The 21,907-nt window shown below is 51.0% G+C and overlaps 8 protein-coding genes across 8 annotated transcripts; 4 read left to right on the plus strand and 4 right to left on the minus strand.

The window, feature by feature from the left end:
- Positions 1-2,261: 2,261 nt before the first annotated feature.
- CTRU02_215543 (uncharacterized protein) lies at positions 2,262-2,744 on the minus strand (the record flags this gene model as incomplete). The annotated part of the gene is made up of 1 exon (XM_070206487.1): positions 2,262-2,744. The coding sequence occupies one exon, from the start codon at positions 2,742-2,744 to the stop codon at positions 2,262-2,264; it is 483 nt and encodes a 160-aa protein (XP_070059787.1).
- Positions 2,745-3,865: 1,121 nt separating this feature from the next.
- CTRU02_215544 (uncharacterized protein) lies at positions 3,866-8,843 on the minus strand (the record flags this gene model as incomplete). Its single annotated transcript, XM_070206488.1, has 2 exons — positions 3,866-7,435; positions 7,611-8,843. The coding sequence occupies 2 exons, from the start codon at positions 8,841-8,843 to the stop codon at positions 3,866-3,868; spliced, it is 4,803 nt and encodes a 1,600-aa protein (XP_070059788.1).
- Positions 8,844-9,596: 753 nt separating this feature from the next.
- CTRU02_215545 (uncharacterized protein) lies at positions 9,597-13,303 on the minus strand (the record flags this gene model as incomplete). Its single annotated transcript, XM_070206489.1, has 3 exons — positions 9,597-9,949; positions 10,003-12,285; positions 12,346-13,303. The coding sequence occupies 3 exons, from the start codon at positions 13,301-13,303 to the stop codon at positions 9,597-9,599; spliced, it is 3,594 nt and encodes a 1,197-aa protein (XP_070059789.1).
- A 1,914-nt stretch (positions 13,304-15,217) lies between these two features.
- Positions 15,218-15,571, plus strand: CTRU02_215546 (uncharacterized protein; the record flags this gene model as incomplete). The annotated part of the gene is made up of 1 exon (XM_070206490.1): positions 15,218-15,571. One exon carries the CDS (start codon positions 15,218-15,220, stop codon positions 15,569-15,571), a length of 354 nt encoding a protein of 117 aa, XP_070059790.1.
- A 170-nt stretch (positions 15,572-15,741) lies between these two features.
- On the plus strand, positions 15,742-16,122 carry CTRU02_215547 (uncharacterized protein; the record flags this gene model as incomplete). Its single annotated transcript, XM_070206491.1, has 1 exon — positions 15,742-16,122. One exon carries the CDS (start codon positions 15,742-15,744, stop codon positions 16,120-16,122), a length of 381 nt encoding a protein of 126 aa, XP_070059791.1.
- Positions 16,123-17,670: 1,548 nt separating this feature from the next.
- On the plus strand, positions 17,671-18,648 carry CTRU02_215549 (uncharacterized protein; the record flags this gene model as incomplete). Its single annotated transcript, XM_070206493.1, has 1 exon — positions 17,671-18,648. One exon carries the CDS (start codon positions 17,671-17,673, stop codon positions 18,646-18,648), a length of 978 nt encoding a protein of 325 aa, XP_070059792.1.
- Positions 18,649-18,680: 32 nt separating this feature from the next.
- Positions 18,681-20,078, minus strand: CTRU02_215548 (uncharacterized protein; the record flags this gene model as incomplete). The annotated part of the gene is made up of 1 exon (XM_070206492.1): positions 18,681-20,078. The coding sequence occupies one exon, from the start codon at positions 20,076-20,078 to the stop codon at positions 18,681-18,683; it is 1,398 nt and encodes a 465-aa protein (XP_070059793.1).
- Positions 20,079-20,973: 895 nt separating this feature from the next.
- CTRU02_215550 (uncharacterized protein) lies at positions 20,974-21,870 on the plus strand (the record flags this gene model as incomplete). The annotated part of the gene is made up of 5 exons (XM_036723758.1): positions 20,974-21,106; positions 21,157-21,218; positions 21,276-21,525; positions 21,583-21,768; positions 21,830-21,870. The coding sequence occupies 5 exons, from the start codon at positions 20,974-20,976 to the stop codon at positions 21,868-21,870; spliced, it is 672 nt and encodes a 223-aa protein (XP_036584441.1).
- Between the last annotated feature and the right edge of the window lie 37 nt (positions 21,871-21,907).

Here is a 21,907-nt window from a genome sequence, read left to right on the forward strand (position 1 = left end):
TTTGTGAATAGTGATAGCCCATCCCTGCGCGAGAGGGATCTGTGTTCGCGATAGATAGCTATAGGGTGACTGATCACTTTAACAGGCGTGACTTCATCTTCAGGCCAAGTCTGTGGGATACCTCCGACCACTGAACCCGGCCTCGAACTATTTCAGTGAGGCAAGCGCTGTGCACACGCGAACTGCTCTTCAGGTTGTGTTGAACTATATTATAATGTATGATAGAAAGGTCTTGAATACCTAACGACCGATCTGTAACGTGTTCAGTTCATGAGGGCCTCAACGCCGAGCCCGAAAAAAGACCGTAAACTCGGCAGCGCAAAGACCGCAGGGCAATGAGAAAAACCTTGATTGTAGATCTCTCGGTCGTTGGACGGTTCACAAAAGTGGTTTTGTAGATGTGGTATCATGACATCTTTTGAGTGATATTGCTCATTTCTGTATGATGATTTGGAGATATACTAACTCTTCGGGATGGCCTCAAAGAAGGCACACAGCCATACACACGGCTGAAGTTGATTTTCAACATAAAGTGTCTCGGCTGCTCTACAGGCAATCAGTAATAGAGCCATGTGGGAAGTGCTAAAGTCGTCCTCAAGATCGTCAAGCCATTGTTCATACACAAGGCCCAAAGTGCTATTGGGCATCAGGTCAAGAACGCCTGATTGAATAAACAGATTCTTGAAGGTCTCGATTTCATCGTGTGTAGGAGGCAAAGACTGATGCCCCGACTTGAAAAAGTCATGACAGTAGCTGATAGGCCTAATTATGACACATCGGACGTGTTGAGTGAGCTCCGGCTCGACGATAGTGATTTAAGCAGGAAATCAAGGTTGTTACTGCGCCTTCTAGATCCTTCGGACTGTCGGGGTGCCGATGAAGTCCCGGTACGTATGAACCGAGAAAGGTGGGAGCGGCGTTATAAAGTCGTTTCGATACCGAAAGAAGTGACTGCACGTCGGCTCCGCTAACTGGCTGTAAGGATTCGAGGCATGACGGCACGGGGACGAGATAAGAAGTGATCTCTCTGAGTATTTTCAGCGGCAATCCAAGGAGTCCCTGAGATGTGAATCTACCGGGTTCCGAAGACATCCCGATTGCGCCTACTTTGGGCTTGAAACGGGCAGGATGGATGACTTATCGATAATACAGTGTTACACATTTGTGGATGAAGTGGGGAGAATTATCACCTGCCTCGCAAGGGCGTTTGTCAGACCCCTTACTCCACAAAATGTTCAGCAAATATGAAATCGATCTAGCCACAAGTAGCAAGATACCTACTTGAACGTATGAGATTTGGACCCGGCTCATTACCACAGACCGACGTGGGTGGAGGAGTTTACCTCGAGAGATTGAGCCGAGAAACAATGACATTGCACGTCGCGTTTTGCCTGGTTTCAACCTGATGATAATGTAGCGGATATTGGTATTTATAAGATGGTTACGGATGAAATTTGCTGAACTAACTACCGTGGAAATGCACGTTAAAGAGTCAAAGATACGAAAAAAGATTGGAATGATTATTCTTATTCCTTTGTTGCTACCTAATTTTTTTGTATAAGCGATGCAATGATTATTATGATAGAGTAAAAAAAAAAATGCGTATTTTGATTAAAAAAATCAGTTGAGATGCTGACTGAAGTTATTTGCTTCGTAGCTGCCTGCATCCTACCGCTTCTCCTCAGCCTTGAAATGAGAGTGTGGTACAATCCCAGGGGATATATTCTTTTCCCTGCGCAAAGCTTCTGTAAATTTCATGAGTTTGTCTGCACCTAAAAGTCTTACGAGTTTTCAACTCACAGTAAACTGCCTTTAGGCAAAATATAACTCGAATCATAACAGCATCCAACGGCATGGTCTAGTTTTCTTGTCCATTGGGTGGTGTAAGACGAGTTGCATCGCGTTGGCTGGATGTGTTCCTGAACTCGCCTGCTTGTTCACCTATTATCTTCGTGATTTCTGCGTTGATTCTCGCCCGCTTTACTTTAGTTGATTGAAGGTTGTCCTCCTCGCGGCTGTGTTGATCAATATAGGTGTCAATTTCGATCGATGAGGGGCACTGTATCTCAGACGACCGTCTTGTGAGTTTAGTTCCAGAATAGCAGATTGACATGAACTCTTCAGTTGTTCATATGACTCTTTTAGCCGGCGAAGGATAGTGTTCTCCTGTTGTTCAAGCACAACAACTTGGTCGTGAAACAACCGCAGGGATCGGGTCTCCTCGTCTCTGGCTGTGATAATTCTGGCAAGATACTGGGAACTTACGTTCCCATCTCCGCCTCTCGTCTGTGGAAGCGATTCTTGCTCCAGTTCCCGCCCATCTTGGTCTTGGATGGCTCGCTTCGTAACAGATCTCGACGCATCTTCAATGCCGCTTGTGGCATTAAGGTGGTAGTCGGTAAAGTTCGCGCAGGTTGTGAAAGTATGGTCGCGACCCGCGAAGGCATATCATCTACTGGAGCGTCTTCGACTGAGTTTCTCGATGGTTGTGTTAAACTGAAGACATTGAGGGCATTCTGAGAGACAGTGTCGGGGATCTCATCATCATCGCCATCTGAGGTTCTTCCATCGTCGCTCTCAAGGATGTGATAAAAGTCATCTTCAACGGTGTTCCCACCGTTTTTCACACCGTTGTTCGCGCCATTGTGCACGCCGTTGCTGTCGCAGTCACTGTCTTGGCTTCTCACGTGAATAGTTTCTTCGTGGCTGGTCTCGTCGTGGTTGTCTTCGGGTCGTTTTCGCATTCAGTGTCAGAGTCGACCTTAGATGTAATATGTTGTTTATAATCGGAATGATTTCCCTCGTCCATGAGGGTTCCGTGGCACAGAGTGAAGAGGTCAGAATGTAGGGTTCTCAATGGCGACTGCATCATCTCTTGGCCTCTCAATCCCTTATGGGATCGAGAGCCCTCTTTATAGCTCTGGTTGGGCTACTAGTGGGCTAGTAGTTCCCTTCCCCTTTATCCCCTTAATCTCCACATCCCTCATAGCGCCATCCCTAATTCCGCACGTGACATCAGATCGCTTGGATCGCCGGTCTCAATATTTTGACGGCGTACGGTCTTTTAGGCGTTCATTGCGGATCTGCTTGACTTTGCGGTAAAATGTGTCAAATGAAATACTTTCCGTTCTCCCTAGCGATCGGAACCATCTTTTTCGCCATATGTTGAGATATTCCTCCAAAGAAGAGGACAAGTTTCATTCATCTACGTCAAAACTCGACATTATGACAGGACCTGGGAGATTGAATATCGGACACGTGTATAACTTTGTATACTCAAGTGACACGGTATACCAACGCGACGCGTTCCCTTTCGAGCAGAGGAACGTGACGCGCTGGTGTCATGTTTTGTATTCACAACAAAGTTTTGCGAAAAAAGAAAGTAACACACAGAGTCAATTACGCCCTGGCTAAGCCATAAAGGGCTCTTACGTCTATCTTACATGCTCTCCTTGTTGAGTTTTACCCTGATCTCATATAAACCCATAAGCAAGATCCACTCCCGTCTGTGTCATTGGTTACTCCTTCCAATCTTTGCGGTTTCTCGTGAGGGTTAGTAGCAGGTGATCTTGGAGCCCATTCCTCCAAGTGTTCAGGTCCCTATCCTCGGCGGCTGAAGCGAGTCCTGCTGTCGGTGGCACGAGGGTGCGTAAGGGGTTAGTCGGTGGTTGGTGTTGGAAATGTGGTGTTGTGCTGTTGCTGTCCTAAGTTTGATTGATCTGCATATCGAGTCGTCCCGTTGCCATGGCAAACTTCACTGTTTCTCTTACAACGTCCATGTACGGCGACCAATCGTCAGGGTCGGATGCGGTCTTCCCGCCTAAGTAAAATGACAGATTGCCTCTGTGTGTATCAGTTCGTTGAATCATCGGTGCGCGTTGTTCTGTCCACTGGGTGCAACGGAAGAGGAAATGCCCGACCGTCTCTGCTGCTTGTCCGCATGCGCATTGGTCCGAGGGGGCCACTCCAATCTGGTGCAGGTACCAGTTGAGCCTGGCCATCCCGTCCGTAACTGGGCCAGTATGCTGGCCTCCTTCCATGAAAACGAGTCGTATAGTTGCCGTGTATGCTTTCCCGGCAGGGCGGCGTCGACTCTGTTCGAGAAATTTCCTACCCCTTCCGGTAACCTGCAGTACTTCTGTAGTCCCCTCAATGCCTTTCTGATTGTGGTTGAGTATGCCCTGGTTGGCTTCTTCTTCGGCGTCTTTCCTTGTTGCGTGCTCTCTTTCGCCGCTGCCTTGGCCTCCAGTTTGATGTCAGAGTCTACGCCTGCCGGAAGCCAGAAGAGTGTAATCTTGTTGCCTTTATTTATGAGAGTGTTGACTGCCTTGCATATGCGACGGATCTCTTGTTGGCCTGATTGTTGTCGAGGCTTCCCTGCTGCTAAGACGGCCGCTTTGTTGGTGGAAAACACGTAGATGGCACGATAACGGATCCCTTTCGAGAGGGTCTCCAGCGTCTTTGCTATCGCCGTGAGCTCTGCTGTATATGGATTCTGCTCTTCCCTAGAGCCAGTTGTGTTTGATATTGTCGTCGTGGAGCCGCCTCTCCTGTGAGACAGGGGGAGCAGTATTGCTGTTCCGTATCCTACGATTCCGTTTCTTGCCGAGCTACCTGTGACAGCTCTCACGGCCCAGCCAGTCTGGATCGCCTTGGTCGCTTTGTCGCCGTCTTCTTCCACTACCGTAAGCATTTGGCTTTCCCATGGTGCCTGTGGGAACGCTTCGATGGTTTCCAGCCTGTCCACCGGCAGATTTCGGTATGTTGCGGCCATCTTCTGGAAAGGCGAGATGTGCCTCTTGAAGCCCTGAGGTCTGATACGTCGCAGTGGATGACTCGTAGGCAATGTATGGAGACGCACCCAGAACTTGATCGCTTTCCTGTCAAATCGTTCCTGGGCCGACTGTATGCTTGCTTCTGCTTCGGCAACCGCTGTGGCCACCGTGTTGAATGTTCCAATGATGGCTTGGGCTCCAATTCTCTGTACCCTGTTGATGACCCTCATCTGGGCTGTCCTGCACCTGTGTCTCCAGACGTTCGACGCATAATCTATTGTCGGCGCTACCGCCGCCACGAAGAGTTGCCTTGCCGTTGACGGAGATAGGCCTTTCAGTCGTCTGAGTTCCAACACAGCTTCGAGACCTTTCGTCGCCGCTTCTGCGATGTGTTGCTGAAAATAGAGTTTGGTGTCCATGATCACGCCCAGGACCTTCACGCGGTCTTTGGGCCGAACTGTATCACCCTTGATGTTGAAGGTTGCGTAATCTTCCGGATGTCGCCAGTTCCGCGTGAAGTGTATGATAGCCGTCTTGTCTGCCTCAAATGTCGCCCCGCTTCGTCGTTCCCAATCGAGCGCTCGGTCAATGATGGCCTGGATCCCTTGCCGGTTCGCCTGTCGCGACGGTCCGGTGACCCACGCCGTATAGTCGTCAACAAATGCTAGTGATCCTCCATTCTCATCGGTTTGGTGCTGGACCAAATCCGCGTTGAAGAAAAGGAACAGAACAGGCGACAGCGGCGAGCCCTGAGGCAGCCCAGGTTGAGGCAGGGAGCGGACCTCCGAGTCCTGCCCGTTGATCTGGATGCTTGCCGTTCGTTGCGAGCAGAATGCATCAACCCATTCCACCAGCTTTTCTGGTATTCCTCTCGCCTTGAGTCTCTGGAGCAGTCTTTCTTTATACACTCCGTTATATGCGCCTTTGACGTCGAAGCTGACCAGGCTGAGGACCTTTCTCTTCCTCCACGCTCTGTAGATGTATTCCTGAAGTAACACCAAGGCTTGTTCTGCCGACCTCTGCTTCCGAGCACCGAAATGGCTGGTAGGCAGGAGCCCGTGTGTCTCGACCGCATGAGATATCCTCTCAGCCATCACCGACTCTAAAACCTTCCCCAGTGTTGACAACAGCGAGATCGGTCGCCAAGCCTTTGCAACGGTGTAGTCATCCTTGTTCGGTTTCTTCAGCGGGATGATCTTTGCATGCCTCCACTGCCTCGGTAGTTCTCCCTCGTTCACCGACGTTTGGAACAGCGCATGTACCCGGTGTTTCACTATCGGCCATGTCTGCTTCCACACGGCCACCGGCAACCCATCTTCTCCGGGTGCTTTCCACGATTTGGCTGCGAACAGTTGCCTTTCCACTTCTTCCAACGTAATATCGGGGAATGGCACAGGTGGCCGCTGCGGACGCTGTCCCTCATCTTCGATGTTGTTCGGGAGCGGAGGGAAGAAGGTAGACAGCAGTTCCTCCGCCTGCTCTCCTTTTTCCGCCGTCTTGGAGCCGTCCGCCCTAATAAGCTGGGGGATCTTGTCGAATGAGGCGCCTTTGTCGGCGCCTAAGTACTTGACTGCCTTCCAGATGTTCGTGTCATCGGCCAGAAACCCTTGCCAGTGATTCTTCTTCTGTTGTCGGATTGCGTCATGATACTGTTTCGCCGCTGCCTGCGCTTGCTCTTCTAGGTCCGGCGGGCAGTGGCCGGCCCGTCTCTCCGCCCTCGCTCGGTTCCTCCAGAATGTGTGGATCCGGCGCAGCTGAGTGAGGTCCTCCGTCCACCACCTCTTCGCATACCGAGACGGCTTGGCTGTAGGCGTCAACGCCTCTACTGCTACCGTTACAGTAGACATGAGCCGGTCTGTCTGCTGCTGCACTGTGCCTCCCGTAGGAATACATTGCAGCGCGGCCTCGATCCTGGCATTAATCGCCTTCCATGGCGCGTTCTTGAACAAAAGTCGAGGTTTGCTGTCCGTGTCAGGAGTCGCAATCTCAAACGTTGTCTCAATCGCTTGGTGGTCCGATCCGTGGTCTGTCTCGTGCAAGGCGCATCTTGTCATCATCCTTGCCAGGTCCTCAGATGCGATTGACAGATCGATCGTCGTTGCCGCGTCGTTCTTGTGCCACGTTTTCGTCCCCCGTGGCAGGAGGCTCCTGAGTGACAAGTCGCTCATCAACTCGATGATCGGGTCGGCTTCTCCCTGCCTGGTCGCCGAGACGTCATCTCCTCCCCATAGTTGGTCATGCCGGTTAAAGTCACCAACAAAGACCACGTCCACCACCTCGCCTGCGCTACTCCTGACTCCCGCGATTGCCTGCCGTAACATTGAACATGTGCGGCGAAGCATCTCGGGCTCTTGTGCCGGCACGTACACAGACACAATCAGCACCCGACGACCCGGGAGTCGAAGAACGGCTCCTGTTATGTCCGGTGACGGTATCGGCACTTGCTCCGCTTCGATTTCCTTGTTCACCCACAGCATACTCCTAATGCCCCACCGTCCTTCCTCCCTCCACGCCGTCGGAACCATCCTAGTCCACCTACTGTGCCGCATCGGCACCGTCAAGATCTTCCCCTCTCTCTTCCACACCCACGGTTCCTGCACGGCTATAACCGTGAAATCCTGCAGTCTCTCGTCGTTCATCAGGCTCTCGTGCACTGCATCCTGTTTCCTCACATTCAGTTGAAGAACCTGAAAGTTTCTACTCATGGAGAGATGGGTAGAGCTTCGGACACTTCTTGCTGAAAGACTCATGCGCACCACCGCAAGGAACACACTTCAGTGCCGTTTCACGGCAATCCTTGTGGTGATGGTCCTCCTTGGCGCACCTTCCACACACCAAGCGGTTCGGGCATCGGACTGCCTTGTGCGGAGCGATCTGCTGACATTTGAAGCACTGTTGTGGTCGGGATTGGGGTTTGAACACCCCTGTGGTTCCTGATTCTCCGCTTGCGTGGAAGTAGCCCTCTGAAATAAGTCTTCTGGCGTCGCTGGCTTTGGTCAAGTAGACCGCCATCGATCCGTATGCTTTCGGGTTTTCCTGATCGCTTAGCCATACGATTTTGGCGACAGTAGCGTGGTTTTCCTTGCTAAATTCCTCCGCTGCTTTACTTCTGTACTTTCCTTTCTCCTCCCACACGGATGTCCATCGCACAAAGTCTACCTTGATTGGGTGCAGGTCGTCGTCTCGGACACGTATACCCGGGGCGATCTTTGTCTCCGCGATTTGCTTGACCATTTGGTGTTCCGCATCATCTCGGCAGACAACTCTGATGAGATTCTCACTCCTTGGGTTCACAGTCACGGCCAGGCACCGCCATCCCGCATGCCCGTCCGCACGCATTTCCTTTTCCACTGCCGCCCTGATTGTGCCCGCGCTGGGCTTGCTTCCATCTTCCTCTTCAGCGCTGAAGGTGTCGATCGTGCAGTACAGAGTGTCGGTCGTGTTGGTCGGTGTTGCGCCGGGCGTGCGGGCCCGTGCGTCGCTGTATTGGTTCGTCGAGGCGGTTCGGGCGACAGCGGCATAGGATGGGCTGGAGTCGCTTCGCGCCGGAGCCAGAGCCGTACATGCCTCAAGTTTTTCCCATGTCTTCGTGTTATCGTCTTCAACTTGCTGCTTCAACGCTTGCAGGTCGCTGCGGACTGTCTCCAGCTCGTCCTTGATTGACCGGAGTTCCTCGCTCGCCGTCCGAAGTTCGTCCGTGGTTTGTCGAAGCTCGGCCTGGATGTCCCTGTTGCGCAGTTCAGATTTCTTCCAGGCATTGAAAACCACCTGGAGGGATGCGTGGAGTTCCTTCATCTGCTTTCCCATGGCCAGGAGCAGTGTTCTGTCGTCGTCCTCGATCGCCTTGATCCTTCCTCTGGCGGCTGGCGCGCCCCTAGTGGTCGCCCTCCGCACCCCATTTCCTCCCTGCTCGCTCGGCTCTGCGGCCCCATCGTCGAGAGTGTCTCGGTTTCCTTCGTTTAGTAGGGCCTTGGTTGTCGGTTTCCGTATCCGTCGAAGTGGTCGCGCCGTTCCGCTGGCCTCTCCCGAGTCGGACGCGACGTTGATCGTATCCGAATCCGCCTGCATGTTTCACGACGGAACGCACCGAAAGTGGGTCCACTAGCGCCGCGCCACGCGTTTCGGTACCGCCCCTTCGCAAAACACCCAAATAACCCTCAACAGCAACAACAAAAGATAATGATTCCTCGATGATAATACAGCTTGTCCAGTGCCACATCTGGAAGGCATTACAGAGAAATTCGAAATCGGTTTCCAGCTTCTCAGACGGAAAACTTTCTGTGCACAGACATTTGTGGAGCCGCTTGCTGACAGGGTACATCTTCAGAATCCCTCGGTACATTCTAAAATGACTTCGACAGAAGAGCCAGAAATCGCCCTCACACTGTTTTGGCAATTCAAGCCCACCTTGAAAGATCAAAGACCCACATAAACCTAGCACAAGCTATATAAACATGGTCCTCAGCCTTATGCATCTTGCTTATGCTTATTCAGTCATATGCATAAATTGTTCCTTTGAATCTACACAGACAAGTCCCATCATTAGGGCCCTGGGCACGTTTGCAAAAGTCCTGTTCGTGGCGCCTAAGTATGTAAGAGGCTTTCAAGATATTACAGGAGTACTGCCGCTTCTCCCTCGGGTATGGTACTGTGAGCCATTGTGACAGAGAAATGGAAAGTTGATTAGTATATGCTATAGCAGATTTAGTCTGCTGAAGTCGTGGAACTAGAGTCTGCGTCCACTTCAATGTGATTAGCAGCATTACGGTCTGCCCTACGGCTAAAAGGATACGCCACCCAGCACCTTATTCCTAAGCTCATTTACTGATGTGTGTGGGAAGCCGGAGAGTGTATGTACGACACATAATCTTCAGGTGGCCCGTACTGGTTCGCGCTGCCACTGCCGTGGAATGCATCTCTTTGTCCCACCCTTAGCGCCAGTGACTTCCGACATAATTGATCTGCCTCTTCATACTTCCCCTGGCTTTCAAGCACAAGTGCCAGGTTATTTTTGCTGATGAGTGTGTCTGGATTCTCGAGTCCCAGCACTTTCTGCCTCATCTCCAGTGTCTGCCGATGCATCTGCTCTGCCTCTTCGTACTTCCCCTGGCTTTCAAGCACAAGTGCCAGGTTGTTCATGCTGGTGAGTGTGTCTGTATTCTCGGGTCCCAGCACTTTCTTATATAGTTCCAATGCCTGCCGATTCATCTGCTCAGCCTCTTCATACTTCCCTGGCTTTCAAGCACAAGTGCCAGGTTGTTCATGCTGCTGAGTGTGGAGGGATTCTCGGGTCCCAGCACCTTCTGACTTAACTCTAGTTCTTGCCGATGCATCTGCTCTGCCTCTTCATACTTCCCCTGGCTTTCAAGCACGCCTGCCAGGTTGTTCATGCTGGTGAGTGTGGAGGGATTCTCGGGTCCCAGCACCTTCTTATATAGTTTCAATGCCTGCCGATTCATCTGCTCTGCCTCTTCATACTTCCCCTGGCTTTCAAGCACAAGTGCCAGGTTGTTCATGCTGGTGAGTGTGGAGGGATTCTCGAGTCCCAGCACCTTCTGCCTCAACTCCAGTGTCTGCCGGTGCATCTGCTCTGCCTCTTCGTACTTCCCCTGGCTTTCAAGCACAAGTGCCAGGTTGTTCATGCTGGTGAGTGTGGAAGGATTCTCGAGTCCTAGCACCTCCTGCATCAACTCCAGTGTCTGCCGATGCATCTGCTCCGCCTCTTCATACTTCCCCTGGCTTTTAAGCATGCCTGCTAGGTTGTTCATGCTGGTGAGTGTGGAGGGATTTTCGGGTCTTAGCACCTTCTTACTTAATTCTAGTTCTTGCCGATGCATCTGCTCTGCCTCTTCATACTTTCCCTGGCTTTCAAGCACAAGTGCCAGGTTGTTCATGCTGGTGAGTGTGGAGGGATTCTCGAGTCTCAGCACCTTCTGCCTCAACTCCAGTGTCTGCCGGTGCATCTGCTCTGCCTCTTCATACTTCCCCTGGCTTTTAAGCACGCCTGCTAGGTTGTTCATGCTGGTGAGTGTGGAGGGATTATCGAGTCCTACCACCTTCTGACTCAACTCCAGTGTCTGACGATGCATCTGCTCTGCCTCTTCATACTTCCCCTGGCTTTTAAGCACGCCTGCTAGGTTGCTCATGCTGGTGAGTGTGGAGGGATTTTCAGGTCCCAGCACCTTCTGCATTAACTCCAGTGTCTGTCGATGCATCTGCTCCGCCTCACCATACTTTCCAAGTAGCTCATTGCTTCGCCCTGTAGTAGCCAACAGATCCCATAATGCTTCCTCGTCTGTGCACCAATCCTGGAATCGAAGTGCCGCTTGCGCATGCGGCAAGTACGTCATCCACACTGCCCTATTCTCGTGATCCGGCCATGGAAACCTCTCGCTAAGCCAGTAAATCGTCTCTGTCACTTGCTCCTCTTCCTCTCCTTTCTCCCTTACCCAGTTGCGCATCACCAAGCGCACTAGTCGATGAATATCAATCCTTCCCTTAGTGTCCCGCTCCTGGATGAACGCGTAGGCCATTAGCATGCTTATTGCTTCTTCCGCCGCCATATCGTTATCGGTGTCTATCCCATCCTCACTAGGCGGCAAAAGAGCTAGGGGGATGTCCTTCTCCGCGAGGTAGCATAGAAAGCCGAGGTACTCTGCTGCTAGCCGGTTGTCCCTTGAGATATGCTCAAACGAGATTAGCCATGTCTTGGCCACTGGGTTCTGGATATTGTCGTATCGATCTTCGTCTTCAAAGTCCTTGCTGAGCAATCCCACTAGTTTCTCATCACTATCCTTACAATACCTGAGATATTTAGACACCGTCACACTCTTGTTCGAAGCCATATATGCTGATGCTTGTCGGATAGCTAAAGGTAGATAAGCGAGATGCCCTAGCAGCTCTGTAGTGATCCGAGTGTCGCTGATCTGGCTTTCGTCTAGTCCACTATGTAGGAGTTGAGTGGCGTCTATGCTGCCCATCTCCCGTAAGTATAGAGGGCGACCACGGCTAAATCTTGTTGCCGCCTGCTCGTTACGAGTCGTAAGCAGAATAGAGCCCTTTCTGCTAGAGGGAAAATACTTTGCTAACTTGGAGTTGGTAAAGAGCAACTCCATGTCGTCGGCGTTATCGATAACGAGAAGCCAACTCCTATTACCATCCCGTTCTAGGGCGGCTTTAACCAACCCTTTGACATCCGCTTCGTCATCTTCGATGCCGTGGATGCTAAGCGCTCGACCGATATCGCGATATGCGTTCTCAAACATCACCGTGTCGACAGCCGGCACCCAGAACACAGAACAGTCGGGGTGTGCGTCGCGAACGCGATAGGCGGCTTCAATAGCAACCTGTGTCTTGCCAACCCCTCCGAGGCCGACGATGGCTGTCTTTTGGCAGGTGTCTTTATAAGCACTCGGGGGAATCCTTTCGAGAAGTTGTACTAAGATGGCATCTCTGCCAACAAAGTTTTCATTCCGACCAAATGGGACGATAAAGTAAGCTTTTAGACGAGCTAATAGGCATCAGTAGTTATATTGAATATATATAATATACCCCACAAGGCTTTACTTACAATCTTGTTTCTCATCTAGCTTACTCGAAACCAGCGCCGGGATGGTAGTTAGCAGTTCTTTGCCGTATGCTGCTGCCGTTGCCGCTGCATACGGCTGCCATCGCTTGTTCTTATGTGCGTCCGCATAATCGCAGATGCCACGAATGACAATGCAAGGGAAGTTGTTCATCAACCCAGCTGCTTCCATCTCAAAGCATAACACACCTCCAAGCTCCCGACTATGCCTATCGCGCGTTAGTCCGTCCTTCATCACCTGGTTCCCCGATGCGATGTTGCCGAAGAAGAGGACCGGCTTGGTTGTCGCACGTGGTTCCCTGCTTACTACGTCTTCTGGACGGCATTTTGCGCATGTAGCTCCAGTGGCATGAAGCGATGATGCATGGTATAGGGTGTCGTTGCCGGGGCCAGGCGATGCAAACTCTGGCTTACTAGACACCTGAGAAAGGTACGCGTGGACTTGCGTCTTGCCTCGGACGTCGCTCGCTCGCAGTTTAGCTAGGGCATTGAGAAGGATCGTCGGTGGCGCGTTGAGGCTGCCGGCGCGAGCGATGCGACCGTCAGCCCCAGTCTTCCCGAAATCGTACTGGATCACTCCACCATGCTGTCCTGTCGGCTGGCTAATAGCGACGTCGCCGAGCCGAATGTCGACGTCGTTCTCGAGATTTGGGACGCCACCGCCGATACCAACGAGGAGGCTGAACCGCAACGACGGGAAGCTGACTTTCATTTGGCTTGCGACGATGGCCGCTTGGTTTGTGCCCATCTGGCCGGCGGGCAGACAGGCAGCCACGACATTGTGGACGCCGATGCGGCCAAAGGAATAGATGTTCGAGTCGGACAGCTGGGACGGGAGGTCAGCATACTCCTCATCCATCATTTCTGCCGCGGCTGCCAGCTCGATGGGCAGCGCGCAGACCCAGCCGACAGTGAAGTCGCGAGCAGGAATAGACCTCGGCATAGTGCATCAACTCTGTAGCAGAGACCAGCGAAGAAACGTCGATGCGGAAACCCATGTAAGATAGCAAGACGCGTTGATGTTGCAGAGTTGTTGGTTTGAACAATTGCCCGACGGGACCGTATGACGAGTTGTTCTTATCGTCCTCAGCCTGATCGGGAGGGGTCATATGCGAGAAGTTGAGATGCCGTCAGACCAACCACGGTTGGAGGTCGCCGGTGTGATTGGCTGCTCTTCTTCTGTGCACCGAATACATACAGGGCTGTCCACCAGGGTGAAGCGAACCAATAGCCTGCTCAATTGCTGCCCAAGACGATAGCTGAGAACAGCTCAATGTATTAAGAGTCGCATGACTCCGTAGTGCCTGTGGCAGATGAGGCCGTAGGCATTGCTGCCAAATAAGGTTGAGACTTATTCTGCGGATCTCCTCGGTTCGCCCCGGCCGGATCTCGTAGATTGATCCCGGTTGAACTGAAATTCAGAGCTAGGACTTCAGACGGTGAGGACACCTGAAGCCAAGCAGAGGGGCCAGCTCCAAGTTCGGTTAGCTAGCAGATAATGACTAATAATGGGGAAGTTGCCACGTGTGACGCACAGGCCACATGTGCTCATCAAACAGGTCCTGGTAGTATACAAACAGCCCATGGAAGCCGCCACTCACTTCCGAAGATAGCGACGGTCTCGAGGCAACAGGTGTAAAACTAGCTAGCTAAAGACCAAGACTTAGTCACCGTAACGCATAATTGAATGAGCGATTGAGGTTGTATGTAAGTGAGATTCAACTTCTTCACGAGGTATACTCTGCGATGTCTATAACGTCACCTATCCGTCAAACCCTGTCTTTGCTAAGCAGCGAAACATTCTAGAAGGCCATTGGTTTCCAAACTTTGTGGGAGGTTAATACTCGTTCACCAATTCCCGCATCTAACCCTACTAATTCTAACACAGGCTATATCAACCAAAGCCGTCCTACGTGTGGACAAGCCAAAGCGCATCACATGCAAACAAAGCCCAATTTATTGCACATTTTATCAAAAGCCTACACATCATACAGTATCCATTTTTAGTGGCTCATGCAAACCTCTCCATCTCGGGTATAGTCTGAGGAAGAGTTGAGAGGTATCATACTATTAGAAGTAGTTGTGGACGGCAATTTCTGATATTGGCTGCCAATGTGCCTAAAATGGTGCCAGACGTGGTATACAGGAATGCAGACATGCTAGGTAACAGAGGCTCACGCAACGGCCTTCAAGTCTGAGGCTAATGTAGATAGTAGGATTGCCTACCAGCACGTGCCGCTTAGTCATAATCACAAAGCCACCCTGGGGTTTCAAACACTGGCAGACCCATGCTTCATCCCGTTTCATTCCGCTTTATGTGCCAGGGTCGTCTGACAAAGACCCATCAAACGCGATTAGACCGGGCCGAACCGAGCCATCTGTCTATAGCCCTTGTGTCAAGCTCCGTCCTGCCAGGCGGATGGCCGCAGGGCAGACTTAGACTTGGACTGAACTACGCTCCGCAGCATTGGGAATGCTTGACCATGAATAGTGCGATAAGCGAGTTTGAAAATAGCGGCAGGAGTACGAACCAATCTAGGTGCGGCTAAGGTGGGTTAACTCAGCAGGTCCACCCCACGGCCAATGGCAAATTGAAAGACTAAGCAACGCCACTTCAACTGTGAGCAATTTTTTTTTTTCGAGAGCGCACGCCGTGGCGGCATTCTGCGAGGTGGCACGTGGTGGCACACCACCCGCAGCCAGCCGGCCACCGGCTATTGCCAGCCTCCTCCACCACCGCTAGTCAATCTTAGTTTTCACACATACACATCACCTTTCTGAGCAGTTCTGTGCCGGTTCGCCCACATGCCACGCTATTAACCTCATTGCGTTCCTTGTCAACATCACTACATTCATTATGCAGAGAGCATCGGCTGATGCAAAGGGAGAAAACCCATATCATGTTCCATGCGCGACGCACTCTCCTAATCTAGGCAGCAGAATCGTATCGACTAGTCAGGAGCAGTTGCAACAATTTCAGTCCCTGAAAGCGCTCCTTTTGTCCAAGGGTCCTCAAGATGATCTCGACGACGTTCTTGAGCAAAGCAAAGAATTACTTCGAACCACTGAAATCCTACATAACGATATGAGTATTCTGCACAGCCGCAGAATCGAGAATATTAAGACAATGCAGCTCAATCGCATGGCAACGAACATCAGCTCTTCAGACACTGCTATTTTCAATAAGGCGAAGAGCCGTCATGAAGATTAGCATGCCGGTCAAGTTGATTTCGACGCGGTCGAGAATAGCGTCGATCACTACTACTATGTGCAACTGAGGAGAGTCTGTCGCAGTCGGCGCAAGGGGCTCGGGTTGTTCACGGACCAGTTCTTCGTTCATTTACGTCGTGGCATCGTTCAGCTTCAAGCTCATCGCGTATCATGTCTCTTTGGCTTCGTACTACTTCCATCTGCTGCATGAACGCTTCCTTCAGCCAATGGGACTCCTTGCGAGGTTCGCAAGCAACTCCAACGCCTTTGAAGCATCGCTCTGCCATCGTTGCTTCCGCTGTTTCCGCCGCCGCCGCTGCTGTTCTTTCTAAGTCGCTTGTTCGCCCCGTAGCCCCGTCGATTGGGGCTGATGGCGTCGCCTGTTGGGTCGTTGCCTTACTGCCTGCGCTGTCTCTTCCTGCCGATGTGGTACGAATTTTGATGGTTGACTTCGCTACTCAGATCGAGCGGTTTGGCGCTGAAGAGGGGCCGTTATCCGGTTCCACCACAATCTTCGCCTCCACTGGTTCCGCCATAACGGGAGACTACTAGTAAGACGACACACAGACCAATTTCATCGTTTGCCGACTTTCACGTCTCTGGTGGAGTTGAAAATGCAGTGAATCTGCGGGCCTCCGTATAACAGTTTCCCCATGTAACAGGTCTGAGCGTACGAGCCATCAGTACTGCTTCTATGCTACTGCCTCACTGCCATAAAGAGAGGGCCTAAAACCGTCACATAGCCCTAGTCAGCCCTAGTCAGCTTGCAACTTTCCTGACTATCATACGTACCGGGTTACTCCAGCATGCTGTCCTGTTGGCTGGCCAGCAACGACGTCGACAAGCTGAATGTCAATATTGTCCTTGAGGTTTGGGACGCCACCATCGATACAGATGAGGACACGGAACCGCAACGAAAGGAAGCTGGTTTTCATTGTGCCGCTACTGCGGTACACTCACAATCATTCGAGGGAGAATCAGGGAGGCCCCGATCAACTCAGGTTTTTACTCAACCTGTACACCGCTTGTAAAATGGAGATTCTTTGGAAAGGGCAATCATTCCTGACCTTAATCAAGACGAACGGCGAAGATTCCAAGGGGTTGATAGGAGAGAAGCTGGTCTGGTTGATGCCTGCAACTATCCCACCCCTACCTCTTAGAACACCCAGATTTTGATGTGGTGAAGCGAAACGTCTGAGCGGGAGAAAGTTCCCTAGATTGCTGCAAAGGAACGTAACCAAGTCTTCCGAGGGGATAACGTGCAACGACTACGAAACCATGTCTTTCTCTCTTCTGGCATTAAAGTTTTGGCCAAACGCCCACAGCACTCAATAGTGTTACATAACCTTCCATAGACTTCCTTAACGTCATTAACTAGTCACACTATCCGTTTTCTATGCTCAAAATAAATGGCTAAGAAGCTCCCACATTTGAGTTGATGTACTCAAGCCGTTGTGTTCTGTACTGTACTGAAGCCTGTTGTGACTCCACTCTGATTTAAAGAGAAAGTGTTCGAGTTCAGAGAGGAAGACAGACTTGCATGTAGATGTACGGCCGCCAGACTTGACGCCAACTCGAAGGTTTGTTCACTTTGAAGAGAGTTGTGATCATGAAATGGATGCAGACAGCAGGTGGCGCCAGCTGGTGCACAAAGCCAGATGGACACAACTCATTTTCATAAAAGAGAGATTACGCTTATTTGTTTCACGCTTATGCAACATCGGTCGGGCCTTGGAGACTGAAAGAGCACCTTTTGGCTTCTGCAATGGTTTCGCGCTCACGCTTTATGTTGCATAATCAAGAATCCACAATCAGCTGAAATATGTGTAGTTAATGCAAGCTTCGATTTTATAAACTAGCTTATGTCTACTTGACTATTCATCCGTTTTTTAATCCTCTTCTCTCCAAAGCCAGCGTGGTTGGCAACCTAGCTATAATCCAAATCATATCGGAAATCAGCTTCACGATATCTCTATCAGCTATTCCGGCTCTGCTACTTACAGTATATGTAGTAGCTTAGCCTTTCATAGCTCTATATGTATAGTATGCTAGGCTTACGTTTTGACAGGGGACAATGCATGTCCAGACAACCGCCTCGCAATGGCACCCAACCTCGCTGCATCGCAACACGAGCTGATCCGAGATATGATCTCGAACGGACAGTTCACGAATGCCAGCATAGCTACTGCTGCAGGATGTAGTGCACGGACGGTATACAACATACGAGCAAATCTGGAATGTTTTGGGGATACAAGAGCTCCCCCTAACGGGGTTGGACGGCCTAGGAGCATTACGCCGCCAATGCTGAGCGCCCTATGCGACAGACTAATCGAAAAGCCAGATCTCTATCGAGATGAGATGATTGTGTTTCTTTGGGACGAGTTCGCAACTTGGGTGACTGCATCAAGCATCAGTCGTACTCTGGCATCGGCTGGTTGGAGCAAGAAAGTGGCCCGCCGTGTTGCCCAAGAGAGGAACGCAGATCTCCGAGACTTTTACCTTCATGGACTATCAGCCTTCCGCTCTTACCACCTAGTATTCGTGGACGAATCCGGATGCGACAAGCGTGCTGGCTTCCGGAGAACTGGATGGTCTCCCCTGGGAGTGACCCCTATCCAGGTCGCTCGCTTCCATCGTGACCGACGATACCAGATCCTGCCAGCCTACACCCAAGACGGTGTTATATACTCACATATCTTCCAAGGTACTACTGACAGCACGATTTTTGAAAGCTTCATCGAGGAGCTACTACCCTACTGCGGAAGGTGGCCCGAGCCGAAATCCGTCATCATCATGGATAATGCCTCTTTTCATCACTCTGACAAGATCCAAGAGCTCTGTGCAAGAGCAGGTGTCAAAATTCACTTCCTCCCGCCATACTCTCCCGACCTCAACCCCATCGAAGAGAGCTTTGCAGAGCTCAAAGGCTTCATCAAGCGACACTATCAACAACATGATGGCCTCCCTGCCGAAGACTTCCCAGGGTTCCTAAAATGGTGCGTGCGAACGGTTGGCGCCAGAAAGTCAAGCGCTAGAGGTCATTTTCGAAACGCCGGTATCTTTATTGAGGAGCCTTGAAGTAACGAAATACTAAACTTCATCTAACTGCCTTATGCGCAAGCCATCATTACTCCACTATACTTTTCAACCCACTTTCCAATATCGCGGACAAACCGCCGCGCTACGCCAACCTTAACGCCTTGTTCGATGAAGAAATCGGGTTTCTGATCTTCGTGCACCTGCTCGAGATCAAGGCCGCAATCGAGCGCAGCCTTATACGCCTTCCAGAACTCCAACTTGAGCGTTTCACTCTCCACCTGGGAGCACTGCCATTCGCAATACTTTCGCACGGCCACATCTCTCAGCCCTGGAATCTCCAAGGCCAACGCAACATTGCAACAGACAGGAGATGAGACTGCAACAGGAGTTGCAGCACCTACGGTTGACGCGAGAGGTGAAGAGGCCGGCAGGACGTTGGTGATATTGATGGGTGGGCAATTGCTTGACGAAGAGGCACTAGCTTTGCGTTGTCGTTCTACGTGTTGCTGTTCCTCAGCATACAGCTGGTCGCGAATGTCTTCGGGCATGTCACTATGACTGTCCAACACACCGCCCTGCTCCACGTGTCGAATAATAGACCTAAAGTGATGCGATTTCAGCTTGTAATGCTTCTTGCCATAATTATCAATCCAGCAGTGCGGTCCCAGATTACATGGCGGCCCAGGGCATCTCAATAAGGCGTAGACCCGCCGCCAAACAGATGGCTGCCCCGTCGAGCTTTCTTCAGCGTCGAGCTGCGCCGCGCGTTCGTGTAGTCTATCCTGCGTAACGGAGGAGAAGGCACGCTTAGTTCCTCGTTGTACGGCAGTTGGGGGCCCTGATTCCACGTAGTTGAAAGACATCTGGACTCTGAGTTCCCTTCCAGCGCGGAAAAGGTGGCCCCAGGCCTTAAGCTGTTTCTCCACCACTTGCCAGTCAATATCAAGGTCGTCGAATCGTTTGATAAGGTCACGTTGAGAGCGATCTCGCACAGACACGGTAATGTTGGTATCATCTATCCTAAATGATTTGTTGGATGGCAGTTTCTTCCTTACCAGCTTGTCAAGCTTCTGGCGCAGTGTTCGTTCCCAGTATGCGCTCGGTGCAAGAACAAGGTCCGGTTCGCTGTCTTTGGACACTATTCTGTTTGCTGTCAACTTCCACTCGATAGAATAATGGATACACGTTGGCGGTTGCTCATCGTAGGCCCCGTTTTCATCCCAGTCAGCCAGCTGCAGCAAGGGAAGACTGTTACTCGAGACGGATGCCTGGGTGAGACATAGGCTAGGGCTGGGGCTTAGACATGAAGAGACTGTCTGAACATCTTCCACGTCAACCACCACAGGGCTGGCGGGTGCGTGTTGAGCGCTTTGAAGACTGGTCGCATGCTGAAGCGCATCGGTCGGATCAAAGGCTGACCAGTCGTAATCGTCGTACGAGGAGTCGAATGCCGATGCAGGGAAAGACATCTTTGCCGTAGGTGAAGCAGGCTGTGTAGGAGCTTCAGCTTTGAGAAGGCACGATCCGGGTTCGAAGCAGAAGTCCAAAGTCTCATGATTGGGTGTGGTGAGCTTCTAGAAGGTTCCATGTTCGCTCGACACGACAGGGGTATCCGGGTGCAAGTTACCTTGACGTCATAATGGAGTGGTATTCCGATGTTGTGATGATGATGATTGGTGGGGCCAAAGTCTGTAGCCTATACTCCGTAGATACGGCAGTCCGCAGGGCGCACTGGGTCAAAATTCAAGGTAGTGATAGGAACACCCCATAAGCGTAAACATATGTAATCTCGCGTAAAACGATTTTTGTTTTTGTACATTTCTAGGTGGGTATTTGCCCTTTTAGGAAATAAGGGTTTACTACATAGAACCACAGCCCCCTACGAGGCTCTACAATAATCCGTCGGAGGTTAGATCTTCCGGTTCCGGTTGATTAGGTGCATGGTCTGTGCGCCCAAATCGACAAATAAATAGGAATTCAGTGGGGCCCAGAACTTCTTCCTTTTCCCCACGCCAAGCAGAGTTTAGGTATGTGACCCCTACTGTACAGAAATTTACAGCGCTCTCTACACTGTTTTACAGAGATTCAGTTTTTATCCTTTGTTACACTTCCGTTTTCTTTTGTCTTCTCTATTTTTGATTTTTTTTTCCGATTTTTTGAGCTTTTGTACATTTCTGTACAATCATTTGCTAACTGTTAGCTTTTGTACAGATTCGCACATCCCCGGGCGCCAGGCGTCGCCCCCGTCACATTACGTACAGTTTTCCAGCAAAGCTTCACAACATCCTACAACATCCTACAACATCCTACAACATCCTTACAATCCCGAACGACACTCGACATCACTTTACACTACCGTACATCATGGCTCAGGACATGGAGCTGGCTGCCGAGCTCGTGCCGGATAAGATCGGAGACATAAAGATTCCTACGGAGTTGCCCGCCGAGCTACCCTCTATGTACACTCATGCTCTCGGAACCGGCTACTACCTCACCCGTATGTACACTTCTGTAATTCCCCTACAATATTGTACTAACTTGTTACAGATGGTATTCCTCATGCCAGCAACACTCTCATTAATAACATTCTGGACAATGAGGAAGCGGAGGTATAGTCTCCTTACACCCCCGTACGTACCTTACTCTTTTGCTTACATATTGTATAGGCCCGTAACTTGATCGATGTTCGCTCTGCGGTCAAGAACGGAAGACGTCAGAAAAAAGCGCTTGAGTACAAGCGTGCGCAGAATGCCAACTCTTTCCTTATGCACGTGTACGGAAATGCGCGCGAGGGTAAGGACCAGTGCAAGAACTGCATCAAGGGCAATGGTCCGTACAACACCTGTGTTGTTCTGGACGGCTATGCTAGCTGCGCCAACTGTACATACAATTCCGGCGCCTCCAACTGCAGCTTCGGTAAGTTTCGTCCCAACCTGTATACAACTAAACATGAATCTGATCTATTCTATACAGCCCCGTCCCCCTCGAAGCGACCTGCCGCAGAGATTTACACTTCCGCCCCGAGCAGTAAGAAGTTGTGCGTCTCCCGTGCGGAGTATGACTTTCTCAACGCGGTCCGTGGCGTTAAGCCCAAGCACATACGACTCATTAGAAATGCGTTAGTTTCTGTCGCAGACAAGCTCGCTGATGTTAAGTACGGTACGTTATCGTACATGTCTGGTGCCGTCTGTATATCTTTGCTAACTATAGTTATGTATAGATGAGAACGAAAACATCGAGATCGAGCTTTGTCACGACTAAGCAGGACCTTACAAAATCCTACACGACCGTATAACAA

This window comes from Colletotrichum truncatum, assembly GCF_014235925.2.
Source record: "Colletotrichum truncatum strain CMES1059 chromosome Unknown Contig_0017, whole genome shotgun sequence".
Taxonomy (NCBI): domain Eukaryota; kingdom Fungi; phylum Ascomycota; class Sordariomycetes; order Glomerellales; family Glomerellaceae; genus Colletotrichum; species Colletotrichum truncatum.